A 24,224-nucleotide genomic window follows, 5' to 3' on the forward strand; every position below is an offset into this window, starting at 1 on the left:
AAATTTTAGTCTTCTTATATTTTAATTCTCTGTGCAAAAACATAGAGTAGCAAAAAATATTTAAGGCATAGTGCCTAAAGAAACAACACACACACACACACACACACACAATATAAGCATGCACACATCTACAAAATAAATATAACTGAAATAAATTTAACAGAAAATGTAATTCTAATGTATTTACTAGATGTTTGTATGTGCTGTGCAATCAACACAATTTTAGTCTAAAAACAATGGTGCATTTGGTAGATTTTCCCCCCTTGTTTGTGATTACAACGGGACTGAGTTCATGCTGGCTTTTTCATTAAAAAGTGGCATTTATAAAAACTTTCCTCATGACTCTATTTTAATCATACCAGAATATTTCAGTTATCACCTTTAGCCACATGGTTTCAGAAAACTATGACCAAATATTTCATGAAAATGCTGATTATTTCAGAAGAGTTTTTTTTTTGGTTGGAAATTCACTAAAACATCAAGAGATTATAAAAAAGAATTTGAAAAGTCTTTGAGGTTTGAAGATTAATTCTCAGCAACAAGGGATATGCCCATTTGCTTCTCGAAGCCAGAGAGGGAGAAATAGCAGTTAACTCCCCAAAACACCCTGGTTCAATATTTACCTGACAGCTTTGGTATCTTGACATTTTCCCCAGTGCATTTCCTCCTTTATCAGGTATTATTTTACAAGGGATTTCTTGTTATACAGAACTAACATAAATCAATCTATAACAGAGGAATTTGTTTAATACATTTATTCTTTTAAGAAACTGCATGACCATATTTCATCAACTTGTACAATAGGGGGAAGAAAAAAAAACTTACTACTAAAAAAGCATTTGTGGAGACTGGTGCATGGTAAACCTATTTAGTTTTTTCAGAGGTTCATTCTTAGATTTTAATGTTAAATAATAACAACTATTCATTTAAGCTGGTCTCACTGTATATCTTGACCTTTAGCAATTCCACACACAGCAGCTTATTGTGGCATCCTTTAAATACGAGAAATAACAATATTTTACCTTGCTATTAAAAGAAAAATAAAAGAGTACTGTTATGTTACATGGCCCATGAAATATTGGCAGTGTGCTCCTTGGCTTTCATTCGAAGAACAGCAATACTGGAAGACCTCCTTTCAAACTCTGGCTTTGTTTCAAATGCATGTCCATTGGTAGCCCCAGTAAGAAGAGAGTCAGTGAAAAAATTGTTGAGGGGCACGTGGCTGAACTGATTCTGATGGTTTGAAAACCCAGTGTAACTGGAGTCTGTCCGAGGCGAGTGAGAGTAAGGTGTCATACAGGAGGAAGTATCACGTGGTAACATGCATGAAGTAACCACAGAACCACCACTTGCATTTCCTGCCCACAAATTGTTCTGAATCTGGAAAATATAAGAAATAAATATTACATTCATACTTTCTCACTTTTGTTCACTTTCTTAAATTACATTTACTAAGTTTGGTTAACTATTCATTATTTGCCCCTATTAAGTCATCTGTTACTATAGTCCTAATAATAATAATAACTGAAAAATAATTATTTGAGAGATTCTTCTAGCTTATTTACTATAATAGATTACCATAACCCACATACTAGACCACATAAAATATTCTCAAAACTGTCAATCTCTTAAGCATTTGTTTCGTAGTCATGGTTTTTAAATGCATATGGAAGATTTACTCAGGATTCATGATTTAAAATATACTTTTAAATTTAAAGACAGTTTTCATCTTTCTCAACAAAATGACAGAATTGCATATTTTTTCAGGTTCTGAAGTTGGACTCCTGTGGCAGTTTTTGTTAGAAACCATTGCTGATGTTCTACTGTTAGGTCTGTAAAAATAGTTTTGATCAAATTCATTATGGAAAGTGTTTGCCCTCTAATCATGTATTCTATAGGATTGAATAAATAGCTCTGAGAAATTGAGAAATATGTATTTTTAACATTTTTTCAATTATTTATAATTGATATAATAAATTTAAAACAGACATGTGACAAGAAAAACAAACTTAAAATTCTAAAACATGGATCATTACCAGGTAATAGAATGAAAAACATAAATGAAAAAATGATGTAAATATTAGGAAAAAGATCATATGAGTATAATTGAAGTAGTATATACCTCAAATATAAGATTGAAAACTCTTTTATAGTTTGCAACAAAGATTCACAGTTCATGTTAAATCTCTAATGAAAGTATTCAATATACTATTACCCACAAGCATAATTTCTCTAAAAGTGTTAACATGTAAAAGAAACACTAAATAAAATAAGAATTTTGAATAGGAAGTATCTCAATCTAAAACAAACAAGAACTTTAAACAGTAAGAAAACTGATCACCTACATTACAGAAAAACACACAGAAAATCATGAAAAATGGCAGGAACCAGAGAAAATGTTACATGGTCTAGCAATATAGAGAGATACAGTCTTTGAAGGTGAACTCAAATTGTATGCTTTCTGCAACATGATTATAGTACATTTGAACTAAATGCAACAGCAATATACATGTCCATCCTATCTAGCTTTTTTATTTGTTTAAAGTCAAGATAATAAGGATAGAATCAGCAATGATTTCAACATATTCACAAGGTTTTTCTTTTACATATTTTTCCATGAAGATTCAGGCAACTACATATAATCTCTGGTGTAGTCTTGAATTGTATTACAATTCTATTTGTATTACAGTTATGACAATTAATTAGTTACAATTCAAACCTAATCTTGAATTGTATTTTCTATAACAATTTGCCTTCAATTAATATCAGAATATATGCTCATAAATCTTGTGGATCAAATTGATAGAGAAGTTACTCTGTTACTCAAGAAAGAGTGGCTTAGCCAGGTTTTAAAACATAATAGAAAACCTGAACAACTAATTTCAATTGTTAGCCAAGTACTTCACTGATTGGCAATATGTTTATTTCTGTATTGTTTGAAAAATAGTATATATAATATATATGTAATATATTCTTTATATGCTAATATTTTTATATATGACAGATTTATATATTAACATAAAATATAAATAAAAATATAGAAATATAAATACAGAAATGAAATATAAACATATTAAGAGGAGATATCTCTTTATCTATATCTAGATTTACCTATATCTAGACATATATATAATGATTTGTACATTTAATTAATTCTTAAAGCATAATAGGCTATGCTGTTTTACTTTTGGCTTACTCTATTATATGTATTTAACTTTGGCTGAAATATAATTATTGGTGCCAGGGACTGCTGAGTTATGTATCTCAAACCAACAAGAGGGCTGTTATTGTCATTACTCTGTCAAACTAACCCTTCTAACTTAATCTGGGTGATTTTTCTCTGACATTCAATCAAACATTGTACTACACTGCAAAAACCACAGTCACATGTCTGACAAAGAGCTTTCAGAAAGAAAGTGAACTTGTTGGCATATTTTTGTAAAACCAAAAGAAAAGCAAGATAGTGATAGAGAGAAATGGCCTACATTTTGTTAAAGAATTTCTTAGTTCATACATAATATTGCTAGAATTTGTTAAAATAATCTACTTATACCCCACATATGCAAAAATATGTTTACAAAAGTAAGAATAAGAAGGATAAAGCAAGAAAGGTAATCCACAAATGTAAATTAAAGCACCATTTTCTTTTTAACTAATGTTAAAAATTAACATTAGTCTACCTGTAAATTGGGGGGGAAATTCTATAAAGTCTATTATACTGAAACAAAGTAGAGAAAAATAGTTTTATTTTGATCAGAACTTCTTATCTGGACATGATCAAGCATGTTAAACTCTTCTGATGAAAGAATTTCTAACACATAGTTGTCTTCTGAGCAGAGCAAATTGATAAAGCAAATTATCATAGTAATGTTTTAGTTGGGCTTCAGAAGATACCCAAATATTTTGAATAACTTTCCATTTTTTCATATGGGTAGAGATATGCTCACACATTTTTCCTGATATAGTTTGTTTTCATGATGTCTTTCTCTTTCCTCCCCACTCCAGCCTGTCAGTCTGATTTTAATTTTTAAACTTCTGGCATGTCTTGTCTTTGAGGACCTAGTAGGTTTCCATATCAATAGTTTAGATGAACATCACAAAAGATAATTATCTCCAGTGTCTTGTAATTTCATTTCCTCTGAAACACTCCTTCTGGATGTTAAAACATTTGATGGTGAAGATCAGAATCATGCACATGATAGCTAATGGTCATCAATTAATCACCATGTGCCAGGGTTAGACTATGGGCTCTTTTAATTGTTTCAACACATTAAAAGATGGGTGATTTTACTATCCTCATTTTGTAGAAATTACTACAGCTGTAGAATGGAAAGTCAAAGACTCTCACTCAAAACTGCATAACTCCAAAGGTGGTCAAATCTGAACCCAGGAAATCTGAAGAAATGCTATAATTACATAAATAGTTTATAAGGTGCAATTGCTTATTTACCTATTCATAATCTTAATTTGGTAGTGGTCCATAGGCTGTACTATCTGAAAGCAAACCCCATGGTTATTGATCATATTTGTTTCTTCCATCCTGAGTTCTGATACACTATAATACATCCTTAATAAAATGTATTGAATGGCTGAAAATTCCTAATAAAATTAAATGTGGGTAGATCCATTTTGCAGATAGAATCAAAATTTTATGAACAATTTATACTAATATACCTAAATTTTGTTTCATGATTGAACTCTAAAGTCACCATACTCCATCAGCTTAACAGAAATCATATTTACATTCCTAGACCTTGATAACTATATTTTACCTAGAAAGTTTTTTATTTCTTCTATTAAAATGTATCCTCTATCACAGATGCATTTCCCTGGAAATTCTGAATCATTAGCATGGGGTTATCAGTTCAGGGTATCTGTATTAAAATAATGGTAATAAAAACAACACGATGCGATTCTAAAAATCAATTGAAATTAAGAAACACTACCATAGTCCAGTTTCCTCCCAGATGCAAAGATTCTCCATATACCTTTAATTTTGTTCATTTCCTGTAATAAAAAAACTCTGCTGCTTAAAAATAAAAATCCATCTTTCGGAGAGCTCTGTAAGGTAAGCTATCTTCCTCTACTTATAGCTTCTATTTATGCTTCCTGAAATAATAAAGAATAAGTATTCAATCTCTTACATGTGAAAATCTTAAAATGTCATCAGGCAATTATGACACAATCTCCATCTCTCCTCCAGATAATATCTCCAGTCCTTTTAATTTTCTTCATATGACCTGGCTTTTAAATTCTATGCCATTCTTGTCATGTTACTCTGTTCACTTGAGTTTCCAACAACCTCCATGCTTAACAATGCATGGCATTTACAACAGAGGATCATATCCTAGGTATTGTCTGGCCTCTGTAGGGCAGATATCATTTTTTCTGTAGACCATCTACTCCTGGTAAAATTTGAAGACATTTTTTTTTTGTACCAGGAATTGAATTCAGGGGCACTCAACAACTGAGCCACATCCCCAGCCCTATTGTGTATTTTATTTAGGGACAGGGTATCACTGAGTTGCTTAGCGCCTTGCTTTTGCTGAGGCTGGCTTTGAATTTGAGATCTTCCTGTCTCAGCCTCCTGAGCTGCTGGGATTATAGGCCTGTGCCCCCCTCGCCTGGTTTGAAGGCAATCTTTGACTAAACAATAAAGTTATACTTTATTAAATCTACTGCTGTCAAGGTAGGCTCGTTCCACTCTCCTCCATCCATATATCAATTCTATTCTTATATAGGTTTCAATTTTAAACTGTGTGCTGGCATCTACAAGTTGCATTAGTTAAAAGGCTTATTACCTATTTGTCAACAGAAGCCCATAAAATCCCTCCGTTTGACTCATTAAAAGAAATACTAAGGACTGGAAGTGTAGCTCAGTGGTAGAGTGCTTGCCTAGCATATGTGAGGCCTTTGGTTTGATGTCCAATACCAACAAAAGGAAAAAAGAAAAAAGAAATAAAGAAAAGAAATACTATATCTGTTATTACATTTTGGAGCAAAGAATTCTTTTTTTTTTTTCTTTCTATATAGGATAAAGTCTTCTTTGGGGGGGGGGCTATTTTGTTGACATTACAATGACAGTACCCAGTACCAAATTATTTTTGGAGTATTTTTTTTTTTGGTAGGACTCTCAAACTGTACAATATTCAGGGCTTTCCAACCAGAAACACTATTAAATAATGCTCACACCCTATTTGAGTTTTTTTTTTTTTTAAATGAAGGCCTTTATTTTTTTTTCTTTATTGTGTTTAAAAGGAGTGGAGAAACAAAAAACACTCCATGTTTTAATGTGCCCCACAACATTTTTTGAAAGTTCTAGGGGCACTTTCAAAGAACTGTTCAGGGATCTTAGCCAAATGCCTCCCATTAGCATGAATGGAAGTTCTGCTGACTTAATTCCACTCCACTTTGAACATTTGCCCCTGAATGTTTTCCTAATCAAATAAAAAGTTAACACTTAATTAGCCCATGACTTTGGAATTATGAAGGAAAGTTTCAGTTTTGTCTAATTCTTCCCAAACTGGAACTGAATTCACTTAGCATTTGTTTTTCTTCCAAGAGATTAGAAGCAATAGAGAAGGAGAGAGGTAAATAAATATATACCTACATATTAAGACTTTTTCACTACAGATATACACTTGTAATGAATGAAGTATTATGGTAAATCATGGATAGGAAATTGCATGGCTCATTCACCTTAGCAACTTGATTTAGATAGATTCTTCGCAATTAAAACTACGAAACAGATCTTATCATATAGAACGTGATGCGTATTTCTAATACATTTGCTTAATTTATTGTAGTAAGTAATCTTTAATATATTTTTAAAAACTTTTAAAATAAACACAAGGCTGGTTAGTCTTTTTCTTAACTACACAGTAGCATGGTCTAAACAAAAATCAGCTTCACAAAAGCATTTTCTATTCTGTTTTCTAATGAGAGAACTATTCAGGAGATACAGGCCTTTCGAATTTAATTGAAATACTGAACATGAAAATAATTAAGTAACAACCTTCTCTTACTTTTAAGAATCTCCAAAACAACTAATTAATAACATTTTTCTACTAAAGTAAGTTTAGTCCTACTTCTCTGCAAACAAGACTACACCTACTTCCTGCCACTAACATCTATAATATTTATAGGCGCGAGCGCACACACACACACACACACACGTGCACACACTCATCATGTGAACATTCATGCTACTCTGACGTCAAAAACTCACACACTTCCCTGAGGGACTCATATTAAAGCTTGTTCTAAAAGACAGTAATGAGGGGCTTACAAAGAGGTATTTGTGATGATGTTAGAAGAATACCTTTTATATACTAACCCAAAAGTTCCTTTTGATTTTTCCTCTTTGACAGAATATATTTATTGACTACTGTGCATATTTTAATGATTACTATATAAATTTATTAGCACATTATCAATATGTAATTTATTCATATGACCTCTTAAAATGAAAACATCAATTTCTACAGAAGAATTTTTAAAGAAACAATTTTTAAAATTCTTTAATTTTTAAAGAAACAATTCCATACTTTATTAACACATCTTTTCCTATAAATTTGAGGGTGACAAAATATTAATGAGTCATATGCTTAGAAACTTGCAAATAATTTTAGCTGTTGGCTAACTTCAGGTTCCCATTAACTTTTCTAATTATTGTATCAATAAGTTAGTGGCAAGAAGAAAGAATATATCTCTAAATAGTGAATTTTCTATCAGTGACTAACATATTCTAGATGTGCCTGGAAAAACAAATCCAAACTTGAATTAATTATTGAAAGGAGAGTATGTTTTTTAGCTACTACTTGAGATAAAAATGAGGGTATCTCATCAGTACCTATTTATGAGGTCTAATTTTTATCAAAAATGTCTAAGATGATATATGAAGTAAAAGGATATTTTGGAATCAATTTCAAAATTTCCCAAGACATATTTTTGAGTATGTAGTATTACAAAACTGAAATGCTTTTAAATTATTTATTCATTAGAAAAAGATCACATTATTAAGTATAAATTAACCTGTTAAATTTCATTTTTAACAAAATTCCATCTTAAAAATGTGTACAGGGACTTGGAATAAGAATGCCATTTTCATTTTAAAAAAATAACTATTAGATATAGTAGGCATAGGAGACTGATAATATAAGATAACTGCTTATCAGAACAGATAAAATTTTATCTGTTCTGTTAATTCAAACAAAAGCTCTAAGTTACATAAAAAATGTTACTGCCTAAAAATTTCAAAATAACTTCATAGGAATGTGTTTAATTTTTTATTGTTCAAATAATATTTAAAAGATGCTCCAAATCAAAGATGTAAGAACATTAAGGACATTTGTACCTTTTCCTTTAGAGTTGCACTGATTCTGAACTGTTATACTAATTGTGATCATTAACAATTATTTATGGGCAATCTCACCTCATGTTTTTAAAATGCACCTTTTCAAATCAATTCATCTAAGGAGGAAATAAAATAAGGAGGGCTATTTTATTATTCTCAAGCAACAATATTCTATGGAGTATTTTGCAGCCATCCCTTACACTATTTTTCATATATTTTAATGTATTCATGCTACTATTATTGATTTGTCAGTGTTTGGTTCATTGTAATGACACCATTAACCTAATAAAATAAATTCATAATTATAATAAAGATAAAAATGTAAATTTGTGAATAATGTTTTTCTGGTACATTTAAAACTAACAATATAAATCAAATATGCAAATTCTGAAATTGCATAGGATATTTTTAATTTTAGAAATACCCACTTTAAATCATTCATCAGTTTGAGTTAAAATCCTGAGTCAAACTGATTTCAATCATCTTGGATTTATACAGTTAACAAATTGTAATTTTATTTTTGTGGTTTTAAAAATCAACTGTGAATTTATACAAACTTTAACCTATTTAATATCCATGATATATAATAAAAAAGAAAATCTAGGCAAACATGAAGCTTAATAAATAAGTTCAGAACAGCTTGAACTACATAGCAGAACTTATCTCAAAAAATAAAATTGAAAATAAATATTAATATGGCATACATAAAAATCTGGATTAAAATATAATGTAAGGTTTGCACTGACAATAAGTGTATGAATTATAGATTTGAACCCACAGATCTGTTCTCATAGAGTTGCCACTCTTTGCTGACTTTATTTTCCACCATATTCTTCTCTATTTTCCTATGAAATAGGTTTTATATATATAAGTTGCTGATGGCATTCTGAGGTAATTTAGTTTTATACCTTTTCTTATTTGTTTTGGTAATATACGCAATTCATTGGTTTAATTTTCTCTTAAAAAATGTGTGTGACAAATTTAGTTAAATTCAATGGGTTAACAGTGATTACCTATTAAAAACAACAAAAACTTTGTCATGGACTCATTAAATCATACTAAATTAAAATGTTACATTCTTTTCAAAAAATAAGTGTAACTATCTTCATAATCCAAAAGACAAATGTACTTCACTTCTTTATGATGATATTGTTTATCTCTTTAAAATTTTTATATTATATATTTCAATAAAAATTTTTAAAGATATTTACTGCTACTAGTTGCACTCTTACCTAGTAGATACTACCAAAGAAATATTGTATACTTATATAAGATATATATCGTACATTTAATCAAATCAACAGTTTTACCTATTGTGAAAACTAAATTTATTGAGTAATATAGAATATCATTTTTTCTATGACTTTAAATATTTATATTTATAATTAGTGACAAATTGTGCAATATCAATATAATTTGTTGACCTCATGAAGGCAACATTTTTCTCCCTTCACTTACTTTAAGAGAATTTTTTGCTATAGAATTATATGACCTTCTCATTGGTTGTTTCATAGACATACAAACATTCATTATTCGAGGTATTAATTACAGCTATATTATTAACATTTTAACAATTTTGGGTTGTTTATTTTGAGTACTTGGGGAAAAATAGAAATATCTGATAAAAATATGATATTTTCTTCAAAGGAAAGAATTGCTCCAAATGTCACTAAATTGCTATACCACAATGGCTAGAGATAAACATTTCCTATTTCTTGTTCAGTTTAAGTGAAGTAAACTTTTAAGATTAGAAGAGAAACTAGTGAAGGGGAAAAAGAGGGAGGAACAATTATCTCAGAATCACCATTAAATTAAACTTTACATTTTCATTTAAGAAAATTATTTAATTATAGTATGTGAAATAGAATTTCTTAAACTAGGAACACTATGTAGCTTTAATCTGTTTTCAATTATTCCAATGACAACAAATTACCTATAATTTGAATCCACGTCTTGGTATTGTTCAGGTTTCCAGTGGCATATTTTTATAATGCATCATTATAACCACAGGTTTGAAGATATTGTGTGGGTCTCTACACATTTATAAACATGTATTTAGTGATGATTCTCAATATAGACTAAGTAAGATTTCCTTCATAATTTAGGTGAGGAAAAAAACTTCAACCTTTCTTCTGAAAACTTTGATTAAAAATATTTTCTTTCTAAGAAAATTATTCTGGTGAACAGAAAATACACCTGAAATCCTAAAGTGACTATTTTGTTTTCCTAATTTAAAGTGCAAAGTATATTTAACTGAATGTGATCTTTCCCTAGATCCTTAAAAATTAAATTTATTCATAGCTTAGATTAGCTTAAATGCTACAGCATGAGAGAACACTCAAATGAGAGGTAAGTACTTTAGAACAAAATTAAAATTGGCTAATGGATACTATGTAATCTCCACATTTATCAAGAACTTACTATATACCATACAATGTTCTGAGGACTTGCATCAACTATTATGTTCAACACTCACATACATTACATAAACTTTTTCCTAATTTTATAAATAAGGAAAAATGTTCCTATTTGTTAATTCATTTGCCAGAGGTCTGAAAGCTATAAAGTGGCAAAGTTAGGTTTGAACCAAAGACTCCCTAACTGATGTTCATAATCCTTACATTAAACCCCTAGCTCTCCTCAAGTTCTTAAATTCAGCTCCATAGACTGTAAACACAGGGTTTTTCAATTGAGAAATCTATTTAATCCTCACAATCAACAAAATAAATAAATAATCATCCTCCTCATCATCTACATTACCAACACCTCCAACACTAATACCAACAATAGCTCCATTTGAAAAATAAGAAATCTGAAAAGCAAGGAAATCAAGGGACTGATCCAAGTCATCTAGCTAGTACATAATCAAGCTAATGCTCATATAATCCAAACCAAATCAACAGCATGAAAAGAACATTACCTGTAAGAATGAAGGTTGGCTACAAGCTTCCAGAAAACATTCAAGAATATTTAATTCACTAAAAAAATTAACTTTAAAATGCTTTGATTTTAAAGTTGATATATCCTTGCTTGCTTATTAAATTCAAGGTCAACATTATTTTGGTCTCTGATCAGTTTGCACCAAGCAGTGCTTTCAGAATTTAATACAAACATTACCTAGTTTATTATCTGTCTATAATGCAAACATTCCATTATGCCCAAACCAGTACCTATCAAATATCTGTTGATAAATACAAATAATGTTGGAAGAGAAAAAGCTAAGCTGAAAGGGATCTGCAAAACCTGGCTAGTCTGTTAGAGAAGAAAATTGAGGGAAATTTAATTGCTTAAGACCATAGTGCTGGTTACTAACAGAGATTCAAAAACAAGCTATTTCATTGAAAATTGATTACTTTTTAAATAAGGTACTACCAAAAAACTATTGAAGTAAGTCAGTACTTAAGTTTATTTCTATTCAGTGACTGTGTAACTTACTTGATAATATAGTGATACAAAGGTGATAAGAAGTTGTTCATATTTTAATACTTTACATTGTAAATAGGGGAGAGACCTTTTATACAACCCACCACAGAACCCATGAGAAAATGATGTGCTGATGGAGAGAGGATGTAGAAGCTTCAAGATATAACTATGGTTTAGATGAATGGAAGGGAATTTAAGATAAAGGAGACAGACTCAGCACAAACAATGACAATGTTTTTAAAAATGATACAACTGGAACAACATCAGATATTTTAATTTAGCTAATGCTGTCAAATGGTAAGTGATAGTGTGGGTCAAAATAAAGAACTTTTCTTTATTCAACTAACATACTCATTACATAAAAATATACTACCTCAAAGTTCATTACTGTGGATGCCACAACTCTCATTTTCTTATTTATTCACTGTCAATAGATAGCAGGCCTAAGAAAAATACCAAAAAGAGTCTAACAGGTGTCAGTGTCAAGACTTTTTAAATAGTTTAAATCATCATCTTATGTATTTTTTTAAATGAAAGCATTTTTGGTTTCCAAAGTGATGCAATGTCTTAGGGTCAAAATTGAACAATTCCATTCAGTTGCTGAATTAAGAAGACAATGTGGCAAAAGAGCCCTGGACTTCTGAATTCAGAAAATCTGGCTTCAAATTAAATGAGTTAAAGGCCTTAATAAGGATGCACAGTTCCTGTCTTAAAATAAGCCCCCAATTTTTACTATTTTTACTGCTATGGCTTTTGTTACTGCAGTGTAATAAAAACCATTTGAAACAAAGCATTTAAAACATTTTAGTAAGCATTCATTACTATTCATAAATAAACACATTACATGTTATATATAGAAGTCTGTACATTGGATACAATGATTATCCACACTGAGCAGGCTTGAGGAGAACATTTTCTAAACCATCTCTGTTTTTCATGTATTTCTGTGTATGTTTTTGCTTTCCAGCCAAATTGTTAATTTTTTATTTCTGTGCTGCCTTCAACATTTTCTAGTTTCCAACTTTTCTGCAGTTAATATTTTTTTTTCTGTAATTAGTAACAGTAACCAAATTCAATGTCTAATTGCATTGAGTTGTTGGATTCTATTTCCATTCCTATTTCTCCCATTATGTTTCTATTTTCAAGCCTAATGATTAAAAAAAAATCCTGTAGGCTGAAGCTTGACATAATTATTTTTTTTTCAACTAAACTAAATAGTCTACCATGTACTTTTACCTTAAAGAGAAATGTCCCCTAGATTTATCCAAAATCTATACAGAGGAGGTACATGTAGTTCATTTCAGAATTTTTGACAACCAAACACAAAGTGACTTACCAATACAAGAGTATAGTACAAATTTTGCAGCTATCCTTTTTATTCTTATTCATGAATTCTACTATCAAAACAAATTCAACATAATTTCTCTTTGTTCCCATACTTTGGTACAACCAACATCCACAAAGTATGGAGAAGACACAGGAGAATAATTGTTACAAAATTCCCATGATTTGTGCCCAGAAATTTTTCAATTAATCCATGATGGAGTAAAAAAAATACTATCAAGTGTATAATTTGATGTACCATTTCCTTTCTTTCCTTAGCTACTAGGTTACCTTAAATTATTAATTGATATCTAAACTCTGAAGCACAATAACACATGAGAAAATATCCAATAAAAAGGGATGACCAGTCAGAGTATATTAAGCCCTTATACACATTTTAATTTGTGGCAGATTTTACTCTAAATGCTTTATAAAACATCAAAGAAAGGAATCAGAGATAAAGCAACCAACAAACAGCTAAGAAGTGAAAAATAGAAATGGGATTTAAAAGTAAAGGAATAAAGATTGAAAGAATAAGATGCAGTAAAAAGGAAAAAAAGGTCTATCAGTCAAGTGTTGTGCAATAAACATTAAGACTGTTTAAAGTCCATTTGATAAGAGTTCATAGTTTCTTAAAAACAATAAGGTCCATCTGAATTTTCCTTTTTATTATTTCACTGGTTGTGGATACATTTCCTGCTTCTTTGAACTAAATTTCAGACTTGAACAATGCAATTCAAGCCTTAGGCTTTTTCGGTATAAATTTATTAATCATTCAAATATATTCACTGGGAGAAACAGTCTAGTGTATGGGTTAAGATCTTGCTCTTGGCAGGCAAGGTTGTTCTGGTCACATCTGGGGTTCATCACTAGTGAAAGTGAGTTAATACCTCCCCTCTCTGTGCCTCAGTTTCCTCAACTGAGAAACAGATATTTGATTAACACCTATCCCATAAGGTTGTTGGGAGGATTAAATAAGTTAATGTGACTTGTTTAGAACAGTGCCTGGACATAGGATGAGGGTCACTGTGGTGTTAACTGTAAGATGCTACAATCCCTGTCTTCATGGAGCTTGTGGCCCAAAGGAGAAACACGCACAGAGCATTTATTTTGTTTCAAACTCAACTAAGACACACAATGTGTGGTGAACAAAATTTCCCTAGCCCTATGATGATAAGTAACCATAAGTATACTTACGCTTTAAGATAAATTGTAAAACAGAAACAAGACACTTCTTTTGACTGGCATGGGATATCTACATTGGTTTCCACAGTGCTTGGACAGTTGAGCTATATAGCAGCTCTTTAGACACTGCCCCTGAAAGAGCCACTGGTGCAATCATAGACCAATTCCTTAACTCAACTTGGTCTGTTACTCTTTTAAAATGAGGATTTTGAACAAGGTGCTCTCTGAGGCTTTTTTAACATGTAGTATTACTTTAGTAAATATGGTGAATTGGTCTGGAGGAGTGAAGTTCCCAAAATGGGTTTTTAGGAACATAAAAGACAAGAACACTAGGAAGGCACATTAAAGGATTGAATTCACACTCACAGGGTATGAATTGACCTTTATAGGAAATGAAAACCCTTCCATAAATGGCTGGATGACCTAGTCACTTAACTGTCACAGTGTCCCTTTTGCATATGTGTCATTTTTTCACAGAGGTCCTTTAGGATTCATATCACCAAGTAATGAAATAAAAGCATTGCCTCTTCCTTATAATATGCATGATCCTTATCATATATCAAAATACAGTTCTGAATATCATTATTCAGTATCAGGGAAAATAATATAATATGAAATACACTAGAAATATGAAATACATTTACAAGTATATATATCACAAGGTATGAAAAAAGAAAATATACTCTTAATTAAAAGGAAAATAAGAAGAAAAAGAATTACTAATGCTTTTGAAATAATGTAAAAGATATCCCACGATGAAAGCAATATTTCCTATGCATGGTTAATTTCTGAAAATTATATTTATAAGTCATAAGGATCACATGTGTCCTTGACACAATTAAAAATATCAAATCTGAAAAAAAAAAACATAGAAGAGAGATTTTTAAGTAGAATAAAGGAATTAAAGGCCACATTTGACACCAGGTTTCAACACAGTCCATGAAACAGTAGCCACCCTGAGGGCAACACTATTGTTTTTAAAAATTAGCAAAGGAAGAAAGCCTGAGTACTTAAATGTAGATACAATTTAGAGGCTTCTTCAATGAAACAATATTTCATTTATTAGTGTATAAAAAAAATCCATAAGGAAGAGATCATGTAATATTTTTATGTGAATGGCTGAAAGAAAATAATCACAAAATAAATCTTTTAATAAAAACAAATTTTAACAAATATGAAAAAGGTTAACTAGAAATTGAACTGTCATTATTGACTATTGCATTAGGTATAATAAAACCTATGCTCACCTTTTGAAGAATTTATAACATCTACTTTTCTTGATCAGCAAACTGTAATTTACCATACCTGTGGGTAGCTGTCAGTTCTTGGCAAAACTGATATATCGTAGGTCGCAGCAAAATGGCTTTTAGCTTGTTGTATTTGGCCATAACGTTCCCTTTTTCTCCACTTGGCCCTTCGATTTTGAAACCAAACCTAGTTTTTTTAAAAAAGTGAAATTTCATATAAGGAGTATTTGATAAAGCAAATTTGCTATTAAAAGATTTCAAACCAGAAAGGAAAACCACATCAATAAAATCACTAAGAAAAGAATTTCTTATGTCACAGAAGGATACTTTCTCTCATACCCTGATGTGATAAGTAGTGTGTGGGTGACGAAATAAAATTTAATAAAAAGAGCCATTAGGATTTCAGCAAATTTATTTGATATGTTAGTGCCTCTAACGTATTTCATTGTATCATCTCTAGAAAATGAAAAGGGATTAGATTATATATGATCCTGAAGATTCTTTGTTTCAACATTATCATGGATAATCTGCTTCCAAGAGAATATTAAAGTCTGGGAGATAATCATAGCTTTTTAGTTTGGGGAATGCAACAACATAAACTCAGCCAATCTATGACCAAATAAATATCTATTTAAAATTATCTTAAAAACATATCACAAAATGAAGATTGTTCTGGGATGTACCTATATTTAGATAATATTATAAAAATTAAACAAAGATTGCATATAAAATATACAGCTTTAGTGGAAATGTCTTAAATATTTAGAAATAGAAAAACAGAAGACATTACATTGAATATGGTAAGGACTATAGGTAAAATATAATCATGTAAAATTGAAATGTCATTTTAAAATACATAAATGTACTTATTACATAAAGTATACCATTTATTTTTCCTTATAGAAAATGCTCGAATATTTTCACAATCATACCTCTAATTTAAAACACTTACAGGTAATATAAATAATAAAATAAATAGGGTGGACAGAACCAAGTGTCAAGAATTCCAGTAAGTTAGTGTGGCCTACATCTTCCATAATTTCTCTAATTATATATTAGAAATATTTATCCAATGAACCACCTTCCTAAGAATGTTTTAATTCACATTTCTAGCTCTCAAAAAAATCTTCATTTAATATTTTAATGTATTCAAGGGAGATACAATAAATTATATTCAATAGGAAAACTTTGATATTTTTGAGTAGACATTATACAAGAAGATTTCAGGAATCTCTTTCATCTTCTTTACACTACTATGTGCAAAATATAAAATATTAAGAAACTGGAAATTAAACACAAAAATGCAAAATGTCAAAAGTCTTTCAGTAAAATTTAGTTGAAAATTTTACATTGTCTTTCATACTCAATTCTAATCTTCTATATCTTTATACCTTCATAATTTTGGCTACCTGTTAATACACAATATGATAGTCAAGTATATATTGGAAATTTAAGATGACATATTGAAGAGTTTTCACAATTAAAACAAGATAAAAATAAAAAGATAACTTGTTTAGTATGTTACTTAGTACAATGTCTATTATCCATTATACCCAGAGCTTGAGGCAACAAAACAAATCACATTTTCTTTCTGTCTCTACAAATGGGCATCAAAAATGTATGAAGGGAATTTAGTAATGAAGGTTTTGGGGGGTTTGTTTTTCTGATTTTCAAAAAGACCTTGGTGCTCTCCTTAAGATGGGTGCTAATTACCACTCTAATGTAACAGCAGGAAAGGGAACAACCTGAGTAAATTAGGTTCAGGTTGGCTCCCTGTACATGTTCTCAGACAAAAATTAATCAGGACTTAAGGGGAAAACATGCATTACACCCAGCTGATCACTCTGTATGTAAATATCTTTTTCTATGGTTACAAGTATAACTAATTTAAATATATATGACACAAAACCGAAAAACACACATAAAGGCCTCGTGTTAATACTTGACAATTCTAAAATTCTTTTTTAGTACAACTTTCTAGATTTTTATTTCCTGAACTAAGATAAAATAACCATTTACTTCCAAAAACTCAAGCAAAAATCTGCTGCTTGTTATCCCTGCACCACCAGATGTTGTCTTTAATGATGTATGGAGACTTACAATGTATGGAGACTTACATTTACTTCACTGCACTCAGAACAAAATTTGTCACTATTTGTTCATTTTTCCGTTATGGTGGCTTATCAGAATTGAAGAATACAGTATTTTCCTAATTAATTAAAGTAAAAATATACACACAAAGGAAAAAAAACACTCTCCTGAATTACTGATTCATTTAAAGCTTTTATTTATTACTTGGGAACTAATAAAATGTAATTTGAGAATGTCAAATCTAGCAAAAAAAAATACTACTAAGGGTAGTAGTATTTTCACTTAGTATAAATTTTCTACTTCAAATTATTAAAAATTTAAGCACATTGAATCATCTGATTTTGATAATTTGAAATAACTGAGTATATACAAAAATTCACTTTAAGTACATACTCATTATTTACTCTGTAAAAACTATATAATTATCTAAATTTTAGAAATCAGAACACATTATTGACAACTACTGAGACCAAAAAATGGTAAATGAGCTATCTTGTATTTCTTTAATTATGTCAGTGAAAATATCTTATGGTATATACACATAAGAATTGAAAGTTTGTGGGATTGTTTCATTTTTTTTCTTTTATGAAAACCCCATTCCAAGAAAAACTAGATTTGTGTGCTATTATAAAAATAATTCACAAGTACTTGGTATATAAACTAAGAGGAATTTCAGTGGCTGATAAAACAGAAAAACAAATTTATTGATTACCTAAAGCCATAATTATAGTTTTTTACTTTTAAAATTTATGTTTTTAAATTAGAGAAATGTTATCAAATTATGTTCTTTTTAAGTGAGTGTTAATTTATATGCCTGTATAATAACTGGTTTTGTTATGTTTTGAGTTTTCAGTTTTTTTGCAAGTAAAAAGGGTTTTTTTTTTAATGGACTTATATATTACATTGTTCTATATCTTCAGCTCCAGAATCAGTTTCTTCACTTGTGACAAAATGCAATTATTCTCAAACTATTCTTCTTTTGATTACCACCCCAACAAGGCCTCCAATTGGCTCCTACCTGGACTCTGGCCTCTGTGAGTTCTGTTCTCAGAGCGAGCTGTTCTCTGACGTATACATCCGGGTAATGGGTTTTCTGAAAGACCTTCTCCAGTTCCTCCAGCTGCAAACTGGTGAAGGTGGTTCTATGTCTCCGCTTTTTACTGCTAGACACGTTGCTGTCACATTTATCCCCAAGTTCATCCAGTTCTCCCTTCTCTGGCATCCCTTTCACGGGAGACATCCGGAGATTGCTGCAGTTGTCCATAGCTCTATTCAGTTCGGTGTGAAGGGGCTGGCCTTCTACTTTGGCGATCCCATAGTTCACTGTATCCAGAGGGGAAAATAGCAGTTCTCAGGATTGTCAAGCACATCTTAATGTTAAGAATTAAGTCAAAGCCATTTAGAGCATCAGGATGTAGTTCTGTTAATGATTTATTGTGCCAGTATTAATTGGATGATCACATTATGTAAAATTATTAATTCGCTGTGGAACAGGTTTAAAAAATCATTTTAAAATGTGAACATTGAATTAATAATTTATGGAATCCACAGTTGTATTTTATAAGGTTAATGTAAGGTTCATACATATAACATATAATCAAGTTAATGTAATCAAATTGAATGATGCTCTAGACGTAAAAAAGAAAAACCTAAAGTGACCATGATTTTTGAAAAGTGAACTGAACTTGGTATGTTTTTCAGACATAATTAAGCCACTTGCAAGGTTCAAAAAATATATATCCCAATTTAAAATAATACGTACATACCTATTTCCACACGTTATTTTCCCCTCCACACAAAACTTATTGCTTGTAGATTTAAATGGGGCATTTTGAATATTTCAACTGAATACTCATGTCTGAATTTAAATTTCTTTCAAAAAGCAATCTACTAAATTGAAAAAATAAAATTTCTATCAATTTATTAAAATGTTTAGTATAGAAAATAATAATATTTAAGTATACATCTTTACCTTAAAAACTCATCTTGTGGCTCTTTCTTAAATATCCCATTTTTCTGTTTAACTCATGTAATATGTTTTAGGACAAAGTTTTATTGTCTCTTCTATGAACGCATAGAAATTAAAACATCTATTAAAATATTACAAAGGATGACATCTGGCATTATGTTATGTGGTATTTTAATTCCAGTAATTTTCTTCATATTTGATTGCATGCATGCAATATAAAACAAAAAATATATATATATCATATGATGCCACACACAAAAATAACAATGAATGCACATAAGGAAATGGTAGGCATTTTTTAAAACGTAAAATCAATCCAGTCAAAACAGAAACTTCCAAAGGATGATCATACTTTTTTCATTTGTTTCTGTTTTTTAAATTATTCCTTATATTTTAAGAACTGTCTTATTATGAAAATATATTCGACTTTAATGCTTATGTAACTTAATTCCTAATAGCTTTTATGCAAAGTAAGATGTGATATAAAATTAAATTTTAAAAAGGGGCTTGACTGATGAACAATACGGTTTTGTCTCCGTGGACTGAGTTAAACTAGGAACTGCGGCAATTAGGGATGGGGGAGGGGAAGCCATGGAGTGGCTAAGGGCATCTCAGGAGAAAGACAGGATCTTTCCTAAATTAAGCAGAAAGCTGCCCGTGTTCATCTCACTCAATACTTTCTTGTCAAAATTCATCCTAATAGTGTGATATTCGGTTAAAAGTTAGCAAAGTATCAAAAATCACCTATTTCTCTTCTAATTTTGGATTCCCGACAATTTGAAAAATGATTGAGTTCATCTAGCCGTCAACACCGGACAATGCAGAACTATTAAAGTCCCGTCAAGTCAAATAAGTTCAGTAAACATCTGAGAATTTCAAAAATACAGTCAATAATTTAAATTTAATGTATTAAAAACTCCACGTCTTTAAAATAGAAGATTGAAATGACAACCATTATTTTCTCTCTCACTTGCGCTTCTAATTTTGTTTTACCCTTACAAGTCAAGAGTAGCTCGCCAAACTGGATAAAATAAGTAAAACATGAGATTTATTTAAAACTTCGGTACAAAGTATTTAGTCAATGAGCTTCTTCTACAAAGCCAGTGTCTTGCCAGATTTTGGAACTTCCAATAAAATAGACGGTGGAGGCTTGTTATAAATATTTCACACTTAATTCGTTTGTTATTTTAAAGCAACCCACTTCTTACAGCTTAACTGTGGAATATATACAATGATAAGGAAAAGTCCTCTTGGAATTGTAAACGTGCTTTAGCTGTCGCGATCTGAAATAATAGGTTTGTATTGGGTTACAAGATAGAAAAGATAGATGGTTTGTTTTGATAACATTTTGACTTTGAGATATTTGGGCATTCAAAGTTGAAGATTTCACCCAGAAGCATTCCGAGAGGCTTCTTAGGAGTCTTTTCATAAGGAGTCAGAAAAATGGACAACACAAATCCTAGAGTAAGAGATTATACACCAATGATTTTTTGCCCCAAGCTATCTAAAGTGATTTGGTATTAAACAAAAATCTACATATGTTGCGTTGCATAAAAGCAGAAATCCACACAATCTAATTATCTAGCAATACTCCCCAACCTCACAATGAAAAAATTCGCCACGCCTTGGACAATAAAAAGTTTATCACCTAAAGGTGCTCAAAGATCTCTTATTTTCACCCCAGAGGACAGTGACGTCTTCTAAGGAGCTGTGATCGATTTCATCTCCTCCCGGCCAGCAGCGCGGCTGGTTCACAGAGGAAGCGCGCTATCTAGACTCAATTACGCTTTCTTTAGCGCCCCATCAGTTTACGCTGGGATCCTGGTTAGAGACGCGCTAACCTATAACTTGGGCTACCCAACAGTGAAATGAGAATCACGTGGAGGTAACCGGGTTCTCTAATTCCTTTGCCCAGCAAAAGACGGCTGCAGCGATAACGCCGCTTGCTAAAGCGCGCACAGTTACGCTTGACTCCCTTAGCTCGCTCTTTCTCTTTCCTTCTTTTCTTTCTCCTTCGCTCTCTGCCTATCCTGAAGGGTCCCACTTTTCAGATTTGCGGAGGGATGCCGCTACTGGGGCTGGAGCTGGGGCGCTGACTACTCACCGCTGCTGTCCTGACAGGGTGAGGTCCTCTCCAAGCGCACGTGATGTTCGGCTCGCGGCAGGGGCCCAAAGGCCTGCACGCATTTGCCTGCCGACGCTTTGCTGTAAAAGGACTCATTGTCCAGCGTCTCCATAACGTGCTCCAACGCGCCTCCTGCGCCCATGTAAAAGTCACTGTTTTTACTTGGCGGGCTCTTAAGGGCAAACTTCTCGCTCAGAAACTCCATAATCCTGGAAGGCTGTTTCGGAGTTCTCGGGGCGCCGGGGCTGGAGAGCGCTGGGGGAGGGAGCGAGTGGGCGGGAGGAGGGAGGGCCAGAGAGGAGGGAAGGGGAAGCCAACCCTGCGACGCCGGGAGCTGCCCGACTTCGAGCCCTTTAATACATAAGGGCTGGAAAGGGGGCACCCGAAGTTGCTTTTATATCTTGAAACTCAGCTGGGCTCCTTGGGCAACCTCCCAGTTCTAATGAATATGAAAATAAGCAGGCGACAAACTCCACCCCGGGGCCCCCTCCGCCCCCACCCCACCCCCATCTTCCCCACTTACCCAGGCAGGGTGCGTCCAGGCCTGGGTTAGACAGACAGTTCCATTTCAGACAAATACCAGAAGAGACAAGGCCCCAACACCCAGAAATATTGTCGCCGCCGCAACAGTGGACTGGCATTTCGGAAGAGCTTGGTGAGATCGCAAAGCAGTTAACCCTCCACTCCCCTCTCTCGGCACCCTCCCGGAGCACCCGCCCCACACCGGGTCTCCACCCCGCCCCCACGCCAGCCACTCACTACCAGAAAGATTTAGAGGCATCTTAAGAACTTGAAAGGAAGTATTGCTCTAAAGGGCTTTTATTTCATCCGTAAATCGTTTACGTGGAAGATCCACATTAATATGAAGCCCAAGAAGCCGGATACGTGGGCAGCTGTTTTAACTGGGAAAGCGGTGGTAAAGGGGCCGCTTCTGCTTCTAACCCAGAGGAGCGAGGCGTCTGGGCGGTCTCAGCTCTTTACCAGGCCGTGTCCTTTTTCTTTTTTTTCTGGAATGCAGCGGCATGGGACAGGGAAGGTGAGCAAGAGGCATTGAAACGATTCAATTTATACCAATACCAACCGATTTCCACACCACCTCCTACCCACCCCTCCCCTTGGTCCATTAGACCAAAAGTATTTTAACCAAACCCCTTGACAAGTGCCTCCCCAAAGCCTTTGGTCTAGGACAGAGGGAGGTTCACTATTCAAACTGTTTTATGAGGAGGAGGAAGACCTTATTGTGTTTTTTATTTATTTTATTTTATTGGTATTGATGCTTTTAATGAGTCCAGGTGGAGTTACTCGAAAAGCGCATGAGGGGAAGCCAGTGGCTCCCGCGCGCTTGCGAAGCCGGGCGCCCTCTGTGGACCAGGACCTCTGTTCTACCTTAAGCGGGAGGAAGGTAGAAGGGTAGGGCAGCCAGGCGGAGTTAAAAACTTCACTGTGTGGCTTTGGGCCGGACTCCAGCTTCCTAGGACCCTGAAGCATCAGAGAGAAGTGCGTTTAGTGTTTGGGCACTAAAAAGCAGCTGTTTCCAATGGGCCCCTTAGGCGGACAAACATGTTGAAAAACCCGCACAAGATTTGGACCAGGGAGTCTTTGCTGATGGGTCCTGACGTAACCTTTCTGGACACAGGCCCTCACAACAGAGGTCACGCTTCTCCGGACCGACCGGACCGGCAATTATGCCGCGGCCTTGGGCATGCCTGGTAACCCCGACTTGGGGATGGCGAAGCCAAGCCCAACACTGGCGGGCTTCCGAATGGGTTCGGGAATTTCTGCCCACATCGGGGTCTTGGTTGATCCACACCTCACAGGTGAGACCCTCTTTGAGGCCCGACCAGGCCACAGCCTGGGAGAAAAAGTCACGGAGAGTCCTGCATGTCAGAGGAGCTTCTCAGTACTGCCTTAAGGCGGGGCCGGCAATAAAAACTGATTCCGCGGGGTAAAACCTGAGCGGATGGGCCGGGAGCAAGCCTTGTAGACTCAGGCTCGGCCCAACGTCCACTCGAGACAGATTTCCAGAGGAGGGACACATACAATCGATTCACGTGGAGCCTCGCTCAGCGTAGCATTGAGCGTGCACTCAGGCTCTGGGAGTTGACACTATTCCGGGTTGAAACAGCTTCTGCTATATTATTAATTACTAGCTCCTCAGCATCTTAGCACCAACACGAATTGTCGAATCTCAAAGGGGTTAGGTAGGTCAAAGAAAAAGGGCTGGGGGAACTTCGCTCAAGGACAAAGCAGGCTGCATCGTGGAGCGAACTCAAAGCCAGGCATCCTCTGCATGGTGAGGCCAAGGCTTGGGGGTCAGGGGGAAGCCAAGAAAACGCACGCGACAGCTTGCCCGGAAGCATTTCGACCTTGCTTAAGGAGGAGGAGCTGTTATGGCATGTCCTGGACACTTTCTAGAGGGTTCTTGGCCAGCCATTTTAGAAAACTTGGGTGTTGAATTAGCCACACACTCCTGGGCGGGTCGAAGATTTTCAGTGATGATCTCCC

The 24,224-nt window shown here is 33.4% G+C and overlaps 1 protein-coding gene across 2 annotated transcripts; it reads right to left on the reverse strand.

Annotated features, from left to right (window-relative positions):
• Nucleotides 1-247: 247 nt before the first annotated feature.
• Alx1 (ALX homeobox 1) lies at nucleotides 248-22,375 on the reverse strand. Of its 2 annotated transcripts, none has more exons than XM_058571321.1 (4): nucleotides 22,243-22,375; nucleotides 18,644-18,948; nucleotides 15,593-15,721; nucleotides 248-1,380 (listed from the first exon to the last, which is right to left on the reverse strand). In XM_058571321.1, exons 1-4 carry the CDS (start codon nucleotides 22,358-22,360, stop codon nucleotides 1,060-1,062), a joined length of 873 nt encoding a protein of 290 aa, XP_058427304.1. In that variant the 5' UTR covers nucleotides 22,361-22,375; the 3' UTR covers nucleotides 248-1,059. The 2 variants fall into 2 exon arrangements, with proteins under 2 accessions (XP_058427304.1, XP_058427303.1); XM_058571320.1 differs by lacking the exon at nucleotides 22,243-22,375 and adding an exon at nucleotides 21,699-22,089 and having other exon boundaries at nucleotides 249-1,380.
• Nucleotides 22,376-24,224: the final 1,849 nt, after the last annotated feature.

This window comes from Marmota monax, unplaced genomic scaffold (assembly GCF_021218885.2).
Source record: "Marmota monax isolate L192 unplaced genomic scaffold, Marmota_monax_Labrador192_F-V1.1 WCK01_AAM20220418_F8-fsc00036, whole genome shotgun sequence".
NCBI classification, from domain to species: Eukaryota; Metazoa; Chordata; class Mammalia; order Rodentia; family Sciuridae; genus Marmota; species Marmota monax.